The sequence below is a fragment of the Telmatherina bonti genome (genome assembly GCF_933228915.1).
Source record: "Telmatherina bonti genome assembly, chromosome: 24".
Lineage (NCBI taxonomy): Eukaryota > Metazoa > Chordata > Actinopteri > Atheriniformes > Telmatherinidae > Telmatherina > Telmatherina bonti.
In genome coordinates, this window is record NC_136633.1 from 32487466 (window position 1) to 32508324 (window position 20859).

General features: G+C 53.6%; 1 protein-coding gene across 1 annotated transcript in view; it reads left to right on the forward strand.

Moving 5' to 3' along the window:
- LOC306774178 (uncharacterized protein) overlaps positions 1 to 20859 on the forward strand; it is a gene marked incomplete at its 5' end in the record, with an annotated part of 644048 nt that overhangs the window by 351693 nt on the left and 271496 nt on the right. The window contains 2 exons of the mRNA XM_079264158.1: positions 5304 to 5324; positions 5398 to 5460. Of these exons, the coding sequence (XP_079120284.1) occupies positions 5304 to 5324; positions 5398 to 5460 (84 nt within the window). The remainder of the gene's footprint in view (positions 1 to 5303; positions 5325 to 5397; positions 5461 to 20859) is intronic.

Sequence of the window (20859 nt, forward strand, 5' to 3'; positions counted from 1 at the left end):
CTGGAAACAGACATATCTCTTCATAGAACCACAATAACCTGCACCTTCCACACCGCTCTACGCTGGAAACAGACATATCTCTTCATAGAACCACAATAACCTGCACCTTCCACACCGCTCTACGCTGGAAACAGACATATCTCTTCATAGAACCACAATAACCTGCACCTTCCACACCGCTCTACGCTGGAAACAGACATATCTCTTCATAGAACCACAATAACCTGCACCTTCCACACCGCTCTACGCTGGAAACAGACATATCTCTTCATAGAACCACAATAACCTGCACCTTCCACACCGCTCTACGCTGGAAACAGACATATCTCTTCATAGAACCACAATAACCTGCACCTTCCACACCGCTCTACGCTGGAAACAGACATATCTCTTCATAGAACCACAATAACCTGCACCTTCCACACCGCTCTACGCTGGAAACAGACATATCTCTTCATAGAACCACAATAACCTGCACCTTCCACACCGCTCTACGCTGGAAACAGACATATCTCTTCATAGAACCACAATAACCTGCACCTTCCACACCGCTCTACGCTGGAAACAGACATATCTCTTCATAGAACCACAATAACCTGCACCTTCCACACCGCTCTACGCTGGAAACAGACATATCTCTTCATAGAACCACAATAACCTGCACCTTCCACACCGCTCTACGCTGGAAACAGACATATCTCTTCATAGAACCACAATAACCTGCACCTTCCACACCGCTCTACGCTGGAAACAGACATATCTCTTCATAGAACCACAATAACCTGCACCTTCCACACCGCTCTACGCTGGAAACAGACATATCTCTTCATAGAACCACAATAACCTGCACCTTCCACACCGCTCTACGCTGGAAACAGACATATCTCTTCATAGAACCACAATAACCTGCACCTTCCACACCGCTCTACGCTGGAAACAGACATATCTCTTCATAGAACCACAATAACCTGCACCTTCCACACCGCTCTACGCTGGAAACAGACATATCTCTTCATAGAACCACAATAACCTGCACCTTCCACACCGCTCTACGCTGGAAACAGACATATCTCTTCATAGAACCACAATAACCTGCACCTTCCACACCGCTCTACGCTGGAAACAGACATATCTCTTCATAGAACCACAATAACCTGCACCTTCCACACCGCTCTACGCTGGAAACAGACATATCTCTTCATAGAACCACAATAACCTGCACCTTCCACACCGCTCTACGCTGGAAACAGACATATCTCTTCATAGAACCACAATAACCTGCACCTTCCACACCGCTCTACGCTGGAAACAGACATATCTCTTCATAGAACCACAATAACCTGCACCTTCCACACCGCTCTACGCTGGAAACAGACATATCTCTTCATAGAACCACAATAACCTGCACCTTCCACACCGCTCTACGCTGGAAACAGACATATCTCTTCATAGAACCACAATAACCTGCACCTTCCACACCGCTCTACGCTGGAAACAGACATATCTCTTCATAGAACCACAATAACCTGCACCTTCCACACCGCTCTACGCTGGAAACAGACATATCTCTTCATAGAACCACAATAACCTGCACCTTCCACACCGCTCTACGCTGGAAACAGACATATCTCTTCATAGAACCACAATAACCTGCACCTTCCACACCGCTCTACGCTGGAAACAGACATATCTCTTCATAGAACCACAATAACCTGCACCTTCCACACCGCTCTACGCTGGAAACAGACATATCTCTTCATAGAACCACAATAACCTGCACCTTCCACACCGCTCTACGCTGGAAACAGACATATCTCTTCATAGAACCACAATAACCTGCACCTTCCACACCGCTCTACGCTGGAAACAGACATATCTCTTCATAGAACCACAATAACCTGCACCTTCCACACCGCTCTACGCTGGAAACAGACATATCTCTTCATAGAACCACAATAACCTGCACCTTCCACACCGCTCTACGCTGGAAACAGACATATCTCTTCATAGAACCACAATAACCTGCACCTTCCACACCGCTCTACGCTGGAAACAGACATATCTCTTCATAGAACCACAATAACCTGCACCTTCCACACCGCTCTACGCTGGAAACAGACATATCTCTTCATAGAACCACAATAACCTGCACCTTCCACACCGCTCTACGCTGGAAACAGACATATCTCTTCATAGAACCACAATAACCTGCACCTTCCACACCGCTCTACGCTGGAAACAGACATATCTCTTCATAGAACCACAATAACCTGCACCTTCCACACCGCTCTACGCTGGAAACAGACATATCTCTTCATAGAACCACAATAACCTGCACCTTCCACACCGCTCTACGCTGGAAACAGACATATCTCTTCATAGAACCACAATAACCTGCACCTTCCACACCGCTCTACGCTGGAAACAGACATATCTCTTCATAGAACCACAATAACCTGCACCTTCCACACCGCTCTACGCTGGAAACAGACATATCTCTTCATAGAACCACAATAACCTGCACCTTCCACACCGCTCTACGCTGGAAACAGACATATCTCTTCATAGAACCACAATAACCTGCACCTTCCACACCGCTCTACGCTGGAAACAGACATATCTCTTCATAGAACCACAATAACCTGCACCTTCCACACCGCTCTACGCTGGAAACAGACATATCTCTTCATAGAACCACAATAACCTGCACCTTCCGCACCGCTCTACGCTGGAAACAGACATATCTCTTCATAGAACCACAATAACCTGCACCTTCCACACCGCTCTACGCTGGAAACAGACATATCTCTTCATAGAACCACAATAACCTGCACCTTCCACACCGCTCTACGCTGGAAACAGACATATCTCTTCATAGAACCACAATAACCTGCACCTTCCACACCGCTCTACGCTGGAAACAGACATATCTCTTCATAGAACCACAATAACCTGCACCTTCCACACCGCTCTACGCTGGAAACAGACATATCTCTTCATAGAACCACAATAACCTGCACCTTCCACACCGCTCTACGCTGGAAACAGACATATCTCTTCATAGAACCACAATAACCTGCACCTTCCACACCGCTCTACTGGAAACAGACATATCTCTTCATAGAACCACAATAACCTGCACCTTCCACACCGCTCTACGCTGGAAACAGACATATCTCTTCATAGAACCACAATAACCTGCACCTTCCACACCGCTCTACGCTGGAAACAGACATATCTCTTCATAGAACCACAATAACCTGCACCTTCCACACCGCTCTACGCTGGAAACAGACATATCTCTTCATAGAACCACAATAACCTGCACCTTCCACACCGCTCTACGCTGGAAACAGACATATCTCTTCATAGAACCACAATAACCTGCACCTTCCACACCGCTCTACGCTGGAAACAGACATATCTCTTCATAGAACCACAATAACCTGCACCTTCCACACCGCTCTACGCTGGAAACAGACATATCTCTTCATAGAACCACAATAACCTGCACCTTCCACACCGCTCTACGCTGGAAACAGACATATCTCTTCATAGAACCACAATAACCTGCACCTTCCACACCGCTCTACGCTGGAAACAGACATATCTCTTCATAGAACCACAATAACCTGCACCTTCCACACCGCTCTACGCTGGAAACAGACATATCTCTTCATAGAACCACAATAACCTGCACCTTCCACACCGCTCTACGCTGGAAACAGACATATCTCTTCATAGAACCACAATAACCTGCACCTTCCACACCGCTCTACGCTGGAAACAGACATATCTCTTCATAGAACCACAATAACCTGCACCTTCCACACCGCTCTACGCTGGAAACAGACATATCTCTTCATAGAACCACAATAACCTGCACCTTCCACACCGCTCTACGCTGGAAACAGACATATCTCTTCATAGAACCACAATAACCTGCACCTTCCACACCGCTCTACGCTGGAAACAGACATATCTCTTCATAGAACCACAATAACCTGCACCTTCCACACCGCTCTACGCTGGAAACAGACATATCTCTTCATAGAACCACAATAACCTGCACCTTCCACACCGCTCTACGCTGGAAACAGACATATCTCTTCATAGAACCACAATAACCTGCACCTTCCACACCGCTCTACGCTGGAAACAGACATATCTCTTCATAGAACCACAATAACCTGCACCTTCCACACCGCTCTACGCTGGAAACAGACATATCTCTTCATAGAACCACAATAACCTGCACCTTCCACACCGCTCTACGCTGGAAACAGACATATCTCTTCATAGAACCACAATAACCTGCACCTTCCACACCGCTCTACGCTGGAAACAGACATATCTCTTCATAGAACCACAATAACCTGCACCGCTCTAACGCTGGAAACAGACATATCTCTTCATAGAACCACAATAACCTGCACTTTCCACACCGCTCTACGCTGGAAACAGACATATCTCTTCATAGAACCACAATAACCTGCACCTTCCACACCGCTCTACGCTGGAAACAGACATATCTCTTCATAGAACCACAATAACCTGCACCTTCCACACCGCTCTACGCTGGAAACAGACATATCTCTTCATAGAACCACAATAACCTGCACTTCCACACCGCTCTACGCTGGAAACAGACTATCTCTTCATAGAACCCACAATTAACCTGCACCTTCCACACCGCTCTACGCTGGAAACAGACATATCTCTTCATAGAACCACAATAACCTGCACCTTCCCACCCGCTCTACTACGCTGGAAACAGACATATCTCTTCATAGAACCACAATAACCTGCACCTTCCACACCGCTCTACGCTGGAAACAGACATATCTCTTCATAGAACCACAATAACCTGCACCTTCCCACACCGCTCTACGCTGGAAACAGACATATCGCTGCCAAACCACGTCTGAGGTTTTCTGGTCCTGATCTGGAAATGTTCGAGGAAAACGATGCAATCCAGGACAACTCTGTGCAGTCAGTTCAGGTTTTAGATGTTTCCCTGCTCCAACACACCTGCATGAAATGAATCAATCACTGTGCAGCACTTCATCTGTATTTATTTGATGGTGTGTTGGAGCAGGGACACAGTGAAGCCCTGCAGGACTGCAGCCTTTGTAAGATCAAGCTGAGCAGCCCGTTTCCAACTAAATTTGCACTGCGGACAGTTTGGTTCTGGAAACCCTGAAAGTACGATGTAGCGCTTCCAGTAGCAGCAGTTGGGTCCTTTGGTTGTCAGACCGTTCTGTGTTAAACAGCATGTTGACGTTGTTGTTTCGTCCCGACAGACTCTGCTGGCGGACGACGGGGTAAGTCTGAGACGGTTCTGTTTGGCTTCGTGTCCATGTCCAGCCTCTCACTCTTGTCTTCTTGGATTTGAAGTGTCCTCAGTCTTTGAGCAGGTGTGCATGTGAGAAAGGCGAGCGAGGACCCACCGGCACTCCGGTAAGTACTCCATCCAGCCAGCAAACCTGGTATTCATAGAAAGTTCATCTTCATGTATTTTAATCTGCCGGTGTTTGAGCTTCTTTTTCTGGCCCTGTTCATTCAGCTGCATCATTTCTCTGTCAGATGATCTGACTGGGAGCCACATTAATCATGTGTTCTGGTATCGAACGCTTCAGGGTTCCACGTTTGCTTCCTTTCTGTTGTAAACCTGCCGACAAAGGGACGCTTTAACGCTAACAGGCTGCATAATTGCAGGGCTCTGGGAGGTTTAGTGATGTCTGTTAGAGAAGCTCTGTTACCCTGCAGCAGCGAGAGTGAAGCGAATGCCTCACATTCCTCTTACAGTTTATTGAAAACAGGTCTAAACATATATGTAGATGGAAAAACAGCCGAGTCACGTCTTTGGAAAGAATCCGTCCTCTCGGGACATGTGCTACCCATATAAAACTCGTGCTTTTCCCAATGCAGACATGCCTTTTCAATACACGGAGAGGTCAGCCATAATTATGGCTTTGATGTATTTTCTCACGATGAGAATGGAGTAACCCCCCCCCCCCCCCCCCCCTCAATGTGATGGACAAAAGCTGGTTCACATCAGGAGATGTAAAGAAGGCCACACTTAAAGATGAGAAGATTCGGTCACAATGCGTTTATGATGCTCACAAACAGAGAGAAGAGCCAGATTGTTGCTCGGGGAAGCTGCCACACATGCAGGCCGACAACACGAAGCCTGTCTGACTCGGCCCAATGCTTCCCTCTGACTCGGCCCGATGCTTCCCTCTGACTCGGCCCAATGCTTCCCTCTGACTCGGCCCAATGCTTCCCTCTGACTCGGCCCGATGCTTCCCTCTGACTCGGCCCGATGCTTCCCTCTGACTCGGCCCAATGCTTCCCTCTGACTCGGCCCAATGCTTCCCTCTGACTCGGCCCGATGCTTCCCTCTGACTCGGCCCAATGCTTCCCTCTGACTCGGCCCAATGCTTTCCCTCTGACTCGGCCCAATGCTTCCCTCTGACTCGGCCCGATGCTTCCCTCTGACTCGGCCCGATGCTTCCCTCTGACTCGGCCCAATGCTTCCCTCTGACTCGGCCCGATGCTTCCCTCTGACTCGGCCCAATGCTTCCCTCTGACTCGGCCCAATGCTTCCCTCTGACTCGGCCCGATGCTTCCCTCTGACTCGGCCCAATGCTTCCCTCTGACTCGGCCCAATGCTTCCCTCTGACTCGGCCCAATGCTTCCCTCTGACTCGGCCCAATGCTTCCCTCTGACTCGGCCCAATGCTTCCCTCTGACTCGGCCCAATGCTTCCCTCTGACTCGGCCCAATGCCTTCCCTCTGACTCGGCCCAATGCTTCCCTCTGACTCGGCCCAATGCTTCCCTCTGACTCGGCCAAATGCTTCCCTCTGACTCGGCCCAATGCTTCCCTCTGACTCGGCCCAATGCTTCCCTCTGACTCGGCCCAATGCTTCCCTCTGACTCGGCCCAATGCTTCCCTCTGACTCGGCCCAATGCTTCCCTCTGACTCGGCCCCAATGCTTCCCTCTGACTCGGCCCAATGCTTCCCTCTGACTCGGCCCAATGCTTCCCTCTGACTCGGCCCGATGCTTCCCTCTGACTCGGCCCGATGCTTCCCTCTGACTCGGCCCGATGCTTCCCTCTGACTCGGCCCGATGCTTCCCTCTGACTCGGCCCGATGCTTCCCTCTGACTCGGCCCAATGCTTCCCTCTGACTCGGCCCAATGCTTCCCTCTGACTCGGCCCAATGCTTCCCTCTGACTCGGCCCAATGCTTCCCTCTGACTCGGCCCAATGCTTCCCTCTGACTCGGCCCAATGCTTCCCTCTGACTCGGCCCAATGCTTCCCTCTGACTCGGCCCAATGCTTCCCTCTGACTCGGCCCAATGCTTCCCTCTGACTCGGCCCAATGCTTCCCTCTGACTCGGCCCAATGCTTCCCTCTGACTCGGCCAAATGCTTCCCTCTGACTCGGCCCGATGCTTCCCTCTGACTCGGCCCGATGCTTCCCTCTGACTCGGCCCAATGCTTCCCTCTGACTCGGCCCAATGCTTCCCTCTGACTCGGCCCAATGCTTCCCTGGAACAGAGCAGCTCTTGTACTTCCAGCGGTTCCTAAAGACGACTGTTCTGCAACCCAATCACACATGACAGGAGACAGCAGCGCTACTGAAGGAGTCACCTGGAGAAAACCTCTGATTTGTATTTAGGTAGATGGACACAATAAGATAAAGACTAAATCACAGAAACACTTTCTATCGTTGACTGAGGTGTTTCAGCTCGTTTTCTGCGTTAAATACGCACATGGACAAGCCTGCATGCTTTTAGAGAGCTTGTAGATTCTTAAACAGGAACTTGTTGCTGCTGCCGGGTCATTAACTCGTTTAGTTTAATGCTCCAAGTGGAGGAGTTCCTGTATGTCGGGGGTTGTTCATGACGGAAGGACAGAGCATGAGATCCACCAGCGGATTGGTGGGAAGTCTGCATCAGCCTGTCAGGGTGAAGAAGGAGCGATCCTCCCCGACGATGAGGGGCTGCGTGGGGAATGAAGCAGATCACGTCATCGCGGCGGAAATCAGCTTCCTCCTCAGGGTGTCTGGTCTTAGTTCTGTCATCCAGGAGGACATCCGAGTACCGCTGCCGAAACGGGACATCTGAAGGCGGCTTGAAACCTGCTAAAACTGGTCTAGACCCGACACCGGCCTCCGTCTAATACTGGTCTAGACCCGACACCGGACCCCGTCTAATACTGGTCTAGACCCGACACTGGTCCCCGTCTAATACTGGTCTAGACCCGACACCGGACCCCGTCTAATACTGGTCTAGACCCGACACCGGCCTCCGTCTAATACTGGTCTAGACCCGACACTGGTCCCCGTCTAATACTGGTCTAGACCCGACACTGGTCCCCGTCTAATACTGGTCTAGACCCGACACCGGCCTCCGTCTAATACTGGTCTAGACCCGACACTGGTCCCCGTCTAATACTGGTCTAGACCCGACACCGGCCTCCGTCTAATACTGGTCTAGACCCGACACTGGTCCCCGTCTAATACTGGTCTAGACCCGACACCGGCCTCCGTCTAATACTGGTCTAGACCCAACACTGGTCCCGGTCTAATACTGGTCTAGACCCGACACCGGCCTCCGTCTAATACTGGTCTAGACCCGACACTGGTCCCCGTCTAATACTGGTCTAGACCCGACACTGGTCCCCGTCTAATACTGGTCTAGACCCGACACCGGCCTCCGTCTAATACTGGTCTAGACCCGACACTGGTCCCCGTCTAATACTGGTCTAGACCCGACACCGGCCTCCGTCTAATACTGGTCTAGACCCGACACTGGTCCCCGTCTAATACTGGTCTAGACCTGACACTGGTCCCCGTCTAATACTGGTCTAGACCTGACACTGGTCCCCGTCTAATACTGGTCTAGACCCGACACTGGTCCCCGTCTAATACTGGTCTAGACCCGACACTGGCCTCCGTCTAATACTGGTCTAGACCCGACACTGGCCTCCGTCTAATACTGGCCTAGACCCGACACTGGTCCCCGTCTAATACTGGTCTAGACCCGACACTGGTCCCCGTCTAATACTGGTCTAGACCCGACACTGGCCTCCGTCTAATACTGGTCTAGACCCGACACTGGTCCCCGTCTAATACTGGCCTAGACCCGACACTGGTCCCCGTCTAATACTGGTCTAGACCCGACACTGGCCTCCGTCTAATACTGGTCTAGACCCGACACTGGCCTCCGTCTAATACTGGCCTAGACCCGACACTGGTCCCCGTCTAATACTGGTCTAGACCCGACACTGGTCCCCGTCTAATACTGGCCTAGACCCGACACTGGTCCCCGTCTAATACTGGTCTAGACCCGACACTGGCCTCCGTCTAATACTGGTCTAGACCCGACACTGGTCCCCGTCTAATACTGGTCTAGACCCGACACCGGCCCCCGTCTAATACTGGTCTAGACCCGACACTGGTCCCCGTCTAATACTGGCCTAGACCCGACACTGGTCCCCGTCTAATACTGGTCTAGACCCGACACCGGCCCCCGTCTAATACTGGTCTAGACCCGACACTGGTCCCCGTCTAATACTGGCCTAGACCCGACACTGGTCCCCGTCTAATACTGGTCTAGACCCGACACCGGCCTCCGTCTAATACTGGTCTAGACCCGACACTGGTCCCCGTCTAATACTGGTCTAGACCCGACACTGGTCCCCGTCTAATACTGGTCTAGACCCGACACCGGCCTCCGTCTAATACTGGTCTAGACCCGACACCGGCCTCCGTCTAATACTGGTCTAGACCCGACACTGGCCTCCGTCTAATACTGGTCTAGACCCGACACTGGTCCCCGTCTAATACTGGTCTAGACCTGACACTGGTCCCCGTCTAATACTGGTCTAGACCCGACACTGGTCCCCGTCTAATACTGGTCTAGACCCGACACTGGCCCCCGTCTAATATTGGTCTAGACCCGACACTGGTCCCCGTCTAATACTGGTCTAGACCCGACACTGGTCCCCGTCTAATACTGGCCTAGACCCGACACTGGTCCCCGTCTAATACTGGTCTAGACCCGACACCGGCCTCCGTCTAATACTGGTCTAGACCCGACACTGGTCCCCGTCTAATACTGGTCTAGACCCGACACTGGTCCCCGTCTAATACTGGTCTAGACCCGACACCGGCCTCCGTCTAATACTGGTCTAGACCCGACACCGGCCTCCGTCTAATACTGGTCTAGACCCGACACCGGCCTCCGTCTAATACTGGTCTAGACCCGACACCGGCCTCCGTCTAATACTGGTCTAGACCCGACACCGGCCTCCGTCTAATACTGGTCTAGACCCGACACCGGCCTCCGTCTAATACTGGTCTAGACCCGACACCGGCCTCCGTCTAATACTGGTCTAGACCCGACACCGGCCTCCGTCTAATACTGGTCTAGACCCGACACCGGCCTCCGTCTAATACTGGTCTAGACCCGACACCGGCCTCCGTCTAATACTGGTCTAGACCCGACACCGGCCTCCGTCTAATACTGGTCTAGACCCGACACCGGCCTCCGTCTAATACTGGTCTAGACCCGACACTGGCCTCCGTCTAATACTGGTCTAGACCTGACACTGGTCCCCGTCTAATACTGGTCTAGACCTGACACTGGTCCCCGTCTAATACTGGTCTAGACCCGACACTGGTCCCCGTCTAATACTGGTCTAGACCCGACACCGGCCTCCGTCTAATACTGGTCTAGACCCGACACTGGTCCCCGTCTAATACTGGTCTAGACCTGACACTGGTCCCCGTCTAATACTGGTCTAGACCCGACACTGGTCCCCGTCTAATACTGGTCTAGACCCGACACTGGCCTCCGTCTAATACTGGTCTAGACCCGACACTGATACCCGTCTAATACTGGTCTAGACCCGACACTGGTCCCCGTCTAATACTGGTCTAGACCTGACACTGGTCCCCGTCTAATACTGGTCTAGACCCGACACTGGTCCCCGTCTAATACTGGTCTAGACCCGACACTGGCCCCCGTCTAATATTGGTCTAGACCCGACACTGGTCCCCGTCTAATACTGGTCTAGACCTGACACTGGTCCCCGTCTAATACTGGTCTAGACCCGACACTGGTCCCCGTCTAATACTGGTCTAGACCCGACACTGGCCCCCGTCTAATATTGGTCTAGACCCGACACTGGTCCCCGTCTAATACTGGTCTAGACCCGACACCGGCCTCCGTCTAATACTGGTCTAGACCCGACACCGGCCTCCGTCTAATACTGGTCTAGACCCGACACTGGCCCCCGTCTAATACTGGTCTAGACCCGACACTGGTCCCCGTCTAATACTGGTCTAGACCCGACACTGGCCTCCGTCTAATACTGGTCTAGACCCGACACTGATACCCTACTAATACTGGTCTAGACCCGACACTGGTCCCCGTCTAATACTGGTCTAGACCCGACACTGGTCCCCGTCTAATACTGGTCTAGACCCGACACTGGCCTCCGTCATATACTGGTCTAGACCCGACACTGGTCCCCCGTCTAATACTGGTCTAGACCCGACACTGGTCCCCGTCTAATACTGGTCTAGACCCGACACTGGCCTCCGTCTAATACTGGTCTAGACCCGACACCGGCCTCCGTCTAATACTGGTCTAGACACGACACCGGCCTCCGTCTAATACTGGTCTAGACCCGACACTGGTCCCCGTCTAATACTGGTCTAGACCCGACACTGGTCCCCGTCTAATACTGGTCTAGACCCGACACTGGCCTCCGTCTAATACTGGTCTAGACCCGACACTGGTCCCCGTCTAATACTGGTCTAGACCCGACACCGGCCTCCGTCTAATACTGGTCTAGACCCGACACTGATCCCCGTCTAATACTGGTCTAGACCCGACACCGGTCCCCGTCTAATACTGGTCTAGACCCGACACTGGTCCCCGTCTAATACTGGTCTAGACCCGACACTGGTCCCCGTCTAATACTGGTCTAGACCCGACACCGGCCTCCGTCTAATACTGGTCTAGACCCGACACTGGTCCCCGTCTAATACTGGTCTAGACCCGACACCGGCGTCCGTCTAATACTGGTCTAGACCCGACACCGGCGTCCGTCTAATACTGGTCTAGACCCGACACTGATCCCCGTCTAATACTGGTCTAGACCCGACACCGGCCTCCGTCTAATACTGGTCTAGACCCGACACTGGTCCCCGTCTAATACTGGTCTAGACCCGACACCGGCGTCCGTCTAATACTGGTCTAGACCCGACACTGGTCCCCGTCTAATACTGGTCTAGACCCGACACTGGCCTCCGTCTAATACTGGTCTAGACCCGACACTGGCCTCCGTCTAATACTGGCCTAGACCCGACACTGGTCCCCGTCTAATACTGGTCTAGACCCGACACTGGTCCCCGTCTAATACTGGTCTAGACCCGACACTGGCCTCCGTCTAATACTGGTCTAGACACGACACCGGCCTCCGTCTAATACTGGTCTAGACCCGACACTGGTCCCCGTCTAATACTGGTCTAGACCCGACACCGGCCTCCGTCTAATACTGGTCTAGACCCGACACTGGTCCCCGTCTAATACTGGTCTAGACCCGACACTGGCCTCCGTCTAATACTGGCCTAGACCCGACACTGGCCTCCGTCTAATACTGGCCTAGACCCGACACTGGTCCCCGTCTAATACTGGTCTAGACCCGACACTGGTCCCCGTCTAATACTGGTCTAGACCCGACACTGGTCCCAGTCTAATACTGGTCTAGACCCGACACTGGCCTCCGTCTAATACTGGTCTAGACACGACACCGGCCTCCGTCTAATACTGGTCTAGACCCGACACTGGTCCCCGTCTAATACTGGTCTAGACCCGACACTGGTCCCCGTCTAATACTGGTCTAGACCCGACACCGGCCTCCGTCTAATACTGGTCTAGACCCGACACTGGTCCCCGTCTAATACTGGTCTAGACCCGACACCGGCCTCCGTCTAATACTGGTCTAGACCCGACACTGATCCCCGTCTAATACTGGTCTAGACCCGACACTGGTCCCCGTCTAATACTGGTCTAGACCCGACACCGGCCTCCGTCTAATACTGGTCTAGACCCGACACTGGTCCCCGTATAATACTGGTCTAGACCCGACACTGGTCCCCGTCTAATACTGGTCTAGACCCGACACCGGCCTCCGTCTAATACTGGTCTAGACCCGACACTGGTCCCCGTCTAATACTGGTCTAGACCCGACACCGGCCTCCGTCTAATACTGGTCTAGACCCGACACTGGTCCCCGTCTAATACTGGTCTAGATCCGACACTGGCCTCCGTCTAATACTGGTCTAGACCCGACACTGGCCCCCGTCTAATACTGGTCTAGACCCGACACTGGTCCCCGTCTAATACTGGTCTAGACCCGACACTGTTCCCCGTCTAATACTGGTCTAGACCAGACACTGGCCCCCGTCTAATACTGGTCTAGACCTGACACTTGCCTCCGTCTAATACTGGTCTAGACCCGACACTGGTCCCCGTCTAATACTGGTCAAGACCCGACACCGGCCTCCGTCTAATACTGGTCTAGACCCGACACTGGTCCCCGTCTAATACTGGCCTAGACCCGACACTGGTCCCCGTCTAATACTGGTCTAGACCCGACACTGGCCCCCGTCTAATACTGGTCTAGACCCGACACTGGTTCCCGTCTAATACTGGTCTAGACCCGACACTGGCCTCCGTCTAATACTGGTCTAGACCCGACACTGGCCTCCGTCTAATACTGGTCTAGACCCGACACTGGCCTCCGTCTAATACTGGTCTAGACCCGACACTGGCCCCCGTCTAATACTGGTCTAGACCCGACACTGGCCCCCGTCTAATACTGGTCTAGACCCGACACTGGCCTCCGTCTAATACTGGTCTAGACCCGACACTGGCCTCCGTCTAATACTGGTCTAGACCCGACACCGGCCTCCGTCTAATACTGGTCTAGACCCGACACTGGTCCCCGTCTAATACTGGTCTAGACCCGACACTGGTCCCCGTCTAATACTGGTCTAGACCCGACACTGATCCCCGTCTAATACTGGTCTAGACCCGACACCGGCCTCCGTCTAATACTGGTCTAGACCCGACACTGGTCCCCGTCTAATACTGGTCTAGACCCGACACTGGTCCCCGTCTAATACTGGTCTAGACCCGACACTGGTCCCCGTCTAATACTGGTCTAGACCCGACACTGGTCCCCGTCTAATACTGGTCTAGACCCGACACCGGACTCCGTCTAATACTGGTCTAGACCCGACACTGGTCCCCGTCTAATACTGGTCTAGACCCGACACTGGTCCCAGTCTAATACTGGTCTAGACCCGACACTGGCCTCCGTCTAATACTGGCCTAGACCCGACACTGGTCCCCGTCTAATACTGGTCTAGACCCGACACTGGTCCCCGTCTAATACTGGTCTAGACCTGACACTGGTCCCCGTCTAATACTGGTCTAGACCTGACACTGGTCCCCGTCTAATACTGGTCTAGACCCGACACTGGTCCCCGTCTAATACTGGTCTAGACCCGACACTGGCCTCCGTCTAATACTGGTCTAGACCCGACACTGGTCCCCGTCTAATACTGGTCTAGACCCGACACTGGTCCCCGTCTAATACTGGTCTAGACCCGACACTGGTCCCCGTCTAATACTGGTCTAGACCCGACACTGGTCCCCGTCTAATACTGGTCTAGACCCGACACTGGCCCCCGTCTAATACTGGTCTAGACCCGACACTGGCCCCCGTCTAATACTGGTCTAGACCCGACACTGGTCCCCGTCTAATACTGGTCTAGACCCGACACAGGCCTCCGTCTAATACTGGTCTAGACCCGACACCGGCCTCCGTCTAATACTGGTCTAGACCCGACACTGGTCCCCGTCTAATACTGGTCTAGACCCGACACTGGCCTCCGTCTAATACTGGTCTAGACCCGACACCGGCCTCCGTCTAATACTGGTCTAGACCCGACACCGGCCTCCGTCTAATACTGGTCTAGACCCGACACTGGTCCCCGTCTAATACTGGTCTAGACCCGACACTGGTCCCAGTCTAATACTGGTCTAGACCCGACACTGGTCCCCGTCTAATACTGGTCTAGACCCGACACTGGCCTCCGTCTAATACTGGTCTAGACCCGACACCGGCCTCCGTCTAATACTGGTCTAGACCCGACACCGGCCTCCGTCTAATACTGGTCTAGACCCGACACTGGTCCCCGTCTAATACTGGTCTAGACCCGACACTGGTCCCCGTCTAATACTGGTCTAGACCCGACACTGGTCCCCGTCTAATACTGGTCTAGACCCGACACTGGCCTCCGTCTAATACTGGCCTAGACCCGACACTGGTCCCCGTCTAATACTGGTCTAGACCCGACACTGGTCCCCGTCTAATACTGGTCTAGACCCGACACTGGTCCCCGTCTAATACTGGTCTAGACCCGACACTGGTCCCCGTCTAATACTGGTCTAGACCCGACACTGGCCTCCGTCTAATACTGGTCTAGACCCGACACTGGTCCCCGTCTAATACTGGTCTAGACCCGACACTGGCCCCCGTCTAATACTGGTCTAGACCCGACACTGGTCCCCGTCTAATACTGGTCTAGACCCGACACCGGCCTCCGTCTAATACTGGTCTAGACCCGACACTGGTCCCCGTCTAATACTGGTCTAGACCCGACACCGGCCTCCGTCTAATACTGGTCTAGACCCGACACTGGTCCCCGTCTAATACTGGTCTAGACCCGACACTGGCCTCCGTCTAATACTGGTCTAGACCGGATACCGGCCTCCGTCTAATACTGGTCGAGACCCGACACTGGTCCCCGTCTAATACTGGTCTAGACCTGACACTGGTCCCCTTCTAATACTGGTCTAGACCCGACACTGGTCCCCGTCTAATACTGGTCTAGACCCGACACTGGCCTCCATCTAATACTGGTCTAGACCCGACACTGGCCCCCGTCTAATACTGGTCTAGACCCGACACCGGCCTCCGTCTAATACTGGTCTAGACCCGACACTGGCCCCCGTCTAATACTGGTCTAGACCCGACACCGGCCTCCGTCTAATACTGGTCTAGACCCGACACTGGCCCCCGTCTAATACTGGTCTAGACCCGACACCGGCCTCCGTCTAATACTGGCCTAGACCCGACACTGGTCCCCGTCTAATACTGGTCTAGACCCGACACTGGCCTCCGTCTAATACTGGCCTAGACCCGACACTGGTCCCCGTCTAATACTGGTCTAGACCCGACACCGGCCTCCGTCTAATACTGGCCTAGACCCGACACTGGTCCCCGTCTAATACTGGTCTAGACCCGACACTGGCCTCCGTCTAATACTGGTCTAGACCCGACACTGATCCCCGTCTAATACTGGCCTAGACCCGACACTGGCCTCCGTCTAATACTGGTCTAGACCCGACACTGATCCCCGTCTAATACTGGTCTAGACCCGACACTGATCCCCGTCTAATACTGGCCTAGACCCGACACTGGTCCCCGTCTAATACTGGTCTAGACCCGACACTGGTCCCCGTCTAATACTGGCCTAGACCCGACACTGGCCTCCGTCTAATACTGGTCTAGACCCGACACTGATCCCCGTCTAATACTGGCCTAGACCCGACACTGATCCCCGTCTAATACTGGTCTAGACCCGACACTGGCCTCCGTCTAATACTGGCCTAGACCCGACACTGGCCTCCGTCTAATACTGGTCTAGACCCGACACTGGTCCCCGTCTAATACTGGCCTAGACCCGACACTGGCCCCCGTCTAATACTGGTCTAGACCCGACACCGGCCTCCGTCTAATACTGGTCTAGACCCGACACTGGCCCCCGTCTAATACTGGTCTAGACCCGACACCGGCCTCCGTCTAATACTGGTCTAGACCCGACACTGGCCCCCGTCTAATACTGGTCTAGACCCGACACCGGCCTCCGTCTAATACTGGCCTAGACCCGACACTGGTCCCCGTCTAATACTGGTCTAGACCCGACACTGGCCTCCGTCTAATACTGGCCTAGACCCGACACTGGTCCCCGTCTAATACTGGTCTAGACCCGACACCGGCCTCCGTCTAATACTGGCCTAGACCCGACACTGGTCCCCGTCTAATACTGGTCTAGACCCGACACTGGCCTCCGTCTAATACTGGTCTAGACCCGACACTGATCCCCGTCTAATACTGGCCTAGACCCGACACTGGCCTCCGTCTAATACTGGTCTAGACCCGACACTGATCCCCGTCTAATACTGGTCTAGACCCGACACTGATCCCCGTCTAATACTGGCCTAGACCCGACACTGGTCCCCGTCTAATACTGGTCTAGACCCGACACTGGTCCCCGTCTAATACTGGCCTAGACCCGACACTGGCCTCCGTCTAATACTGGTCTAGACCCGACACTGATCCCCGTCTAATACTGGCCTAGACCCGACACTGATCCCCGTCTAATACTGGTCTAGACCCGACACTGGCCTCCGTCTAATACTGGTCTAGACCCGACACTGATCCCCGTCTAATACTGGTCTAGACCCGACACTGGCCTCCGTCTAATACTGGTCTAGACCCGACACTGATCCCCGTCTAATACTGGTCTAGACCCGACACTGGCCTCCGTCTAATACTGGTCTAGACCCGACACTGGCCTCCGTCTAATACTGGTCTAGACCCGACACTGGCCTCCGTCTAATACTGGTCTAGACCCGACACTGGCCTCCGTCTAATACTGGTCTAGACCCGACACTGATCCCCGTCTAATACTGGCCTAGACCCGACACTGATCCCCGTCTAATACTGGTCTAGACCCGACACTGGCCTCCGTCTAATACTGGCCTAGACCCGACACTGGCCTCCGTCTAATACTGGTCTAGACCCGACACTGATCCCCGTCTAATACTGGCCTAGACCCGACACTGATCCCCGTCTAATACTGGTCTAGACCCGACACTGGTCCCCGTCTAATACTGGTCTAGACCCGACACTGGTCCCCGTCTAATACTGGTCTAGACCCGACACTGGCCTCCGTCTAATACTGGTCTAGACCCGACACCGGCCTCCGTCTAATACTGGTCTAGACCCGACACTGGCCTCCGTCTAATACTGGTCTAGACCCGACACTGGCCTCCGTCTAATACTGGTCTAGACCCGACACCGGCCTCCGTCTAATACTGGTCTAGACCCGACACTGGCCTCCGTCTAATACTGGCCTAGACCCGACACTGGCCTCCGTCTAATACTGGTCTAGACCCGACACTGATCCCCGTCTAATACTGGCCTAGACCCGACACTGGTCCCCGTCTAATACTGGTCTAGACCCGACACTGGTACCCGTCTAATACTGGTCTAGACCCGACACTGGCCTCCGTCTAATACTGGTCTAGACCCGACACTGGCCTCCGTCTAATACTGGTCTAGACCCGACACTGGCCTCCGTCTAATACTGGTCTAGACCCGACACTGGCCTCCGTCTAATACTGGTCTAGACCCGACACTGATCCCCGTCTAATACTGGTCTAGACCCGACACTGGCCTCTGTCTAATACTGTTCTAGACCCGACACTGATCCCCTACTAATACTGGTCTAGACCCGACACCGTCCTCCGTCTAATACTGGTCTAGACCCGACACTGGCCTCTGTCTAATACTGGTCTAGACCCGACACTGATCCCCTACTAATACTGGTCTAGACCCGACACTGGCCTCCGTCTAATACTGGTCTAGACCCGACACTGATACCCTACTAATACTGGTCTAGACCCGACACTGGTCCCCGTCTAATACTGGTCTAGGCCCGACACTGGCCTCCGTCTAATACTGGTCTAGACCCGACACTGATACCCTACTAATACTGGTCTAGACCCGACACTGGTCCCCGTCTAATACTGGTCTAGACCCGACACCGGCCTCCGTCTAATACTGGTCTAGACCCGACACTGGTCCCCTACTAATACTGGTCTAGGCCCGACACTGGCCTCCGTCTAATACTGGTCTAGACCCGACACTGGTCCCCTACTAATACTGGTCTAGGCCCGACACTGGCCTCCGTCTAATACTGGTCTAGACCCGACACTGGCCTCCGTCTAATACTGGTCTAGACCCGACACTGGTCCCCGTCTAATACTGGTCTAGACCCGACACCGGCCTCCGTCTAATACTGGTCTAGACCCGACACTGGTCCCCGTCTAATACTGGTCTAGACCCGACACTGGCCTCCGTCTAATACTGGTCTAGACCCGACACTGATCCCCGTCTAATACTGGTCTAGACCCGACACTGATCCCCGTCTAATACTGGTCTAGACCCGACACTGGCCTCCGTCTAATACTGGCCTAGACCCGACACTGGCCTCCGTCTAATACTGGTCTAGACCCGACACTGATCCCCGTCTAATACTGGTCTAGACCCGACACTGATCCCCGTCTAATACTGGTCTAGACCCGACACTGATCCCCGTCTAATACTGGCCTAGACCCGACACTGGTCCCCGTCTAATACTGGTCCAGACCCGACACTGGTCCCCGTCTAATACTGGTCTAGACCCGACACTGGCCTCCGTCTAATACTGGTCTAGACCCGACACTGGCCTCCGTCTAATACTGGTCTAGACCCGACACTGGCCTCCGTCTAATACTGGTCTAGACCCGACACTGGCCTCTGTCTAATACTGGTCTAGACCCGACACTGATCCCCTACTAATACTGGTCTAGACCCGACACCGTCCTCCGTCTAATACTGGTCTAGACCCGACACTGGCCTCTGTCTAATACTGGTCTAGACCCGACACTGATCCCCTACTAATACTGGTCTAGACCCGACACTGGCCTCCGTCTAATACTGGTCTAGACCCGACACTGATACCCTACTAATACTGGTCTAGACCCGACACTGGTCCCCGTCTAATACTGGTCTAGGCCCGACACTGGCCTCCGTCTAATACTGGTCTAGACCCGACACTGATACCCTACTAATACTGGTCTAGACCCGACACTGGTCCCCGTCTAATACTGGTCTAGACCCTACACTGGTCCCCTACTAATACTGGTCTAGGCCCGACACTGGCCTCCGTCTAATACTGGTCTAGGCCCGACACTGGCCTCCGTCTAATACTGGTCTAGACCCGACACTGATACCCTACTAATACTGGTCTAGACCCGACACTGGCCTCCGTCTAATACTGGTCTAGACCCGACACTGATCCCCTACTAATACTGGTCTAGACCCGACACTGGCCTCCGTCTAATACTGGTCTAGACCCGACACTGATCCCCTACTAATACTGGTCTAGGCCCGACACTGGCCTCCGTCTAATACTGGTCTAGACCCGACACTGGCCTCCGTCTAATACTGGTCTAGACCCGACACTGATCCCCGTCTAATACTGGTCTAGACCCGACACTGATCCCCTACTAATACTGGTCTAGACCCGACACCGGCCTCCGTCTAATACTGGTCTAGACCCGACACTGGTCCCCGTCTAATACTGGCCTAGACCCGACACTGGTCCCAGTCTAATACTGGTCTAGACCCGACACCGGCCTCCGTCTAATACTGGTCTAGACCCGACACTGATCCCCGTCTAATACTGGTCTAGACCCGACACCGGCCTCCGTCTAATACTGGTCTAGACCCGACACTGGCCCCCGTCTAATACTGGTCTAGACCCGACACTGATACCCGTCTAATACTGGTCTAGACCCGACACTGGTCCCCGTCTAATACTGGTCTAGACCCGACACCGGCCTCCGTCTAATACTGGTCGAGACCCGACACTG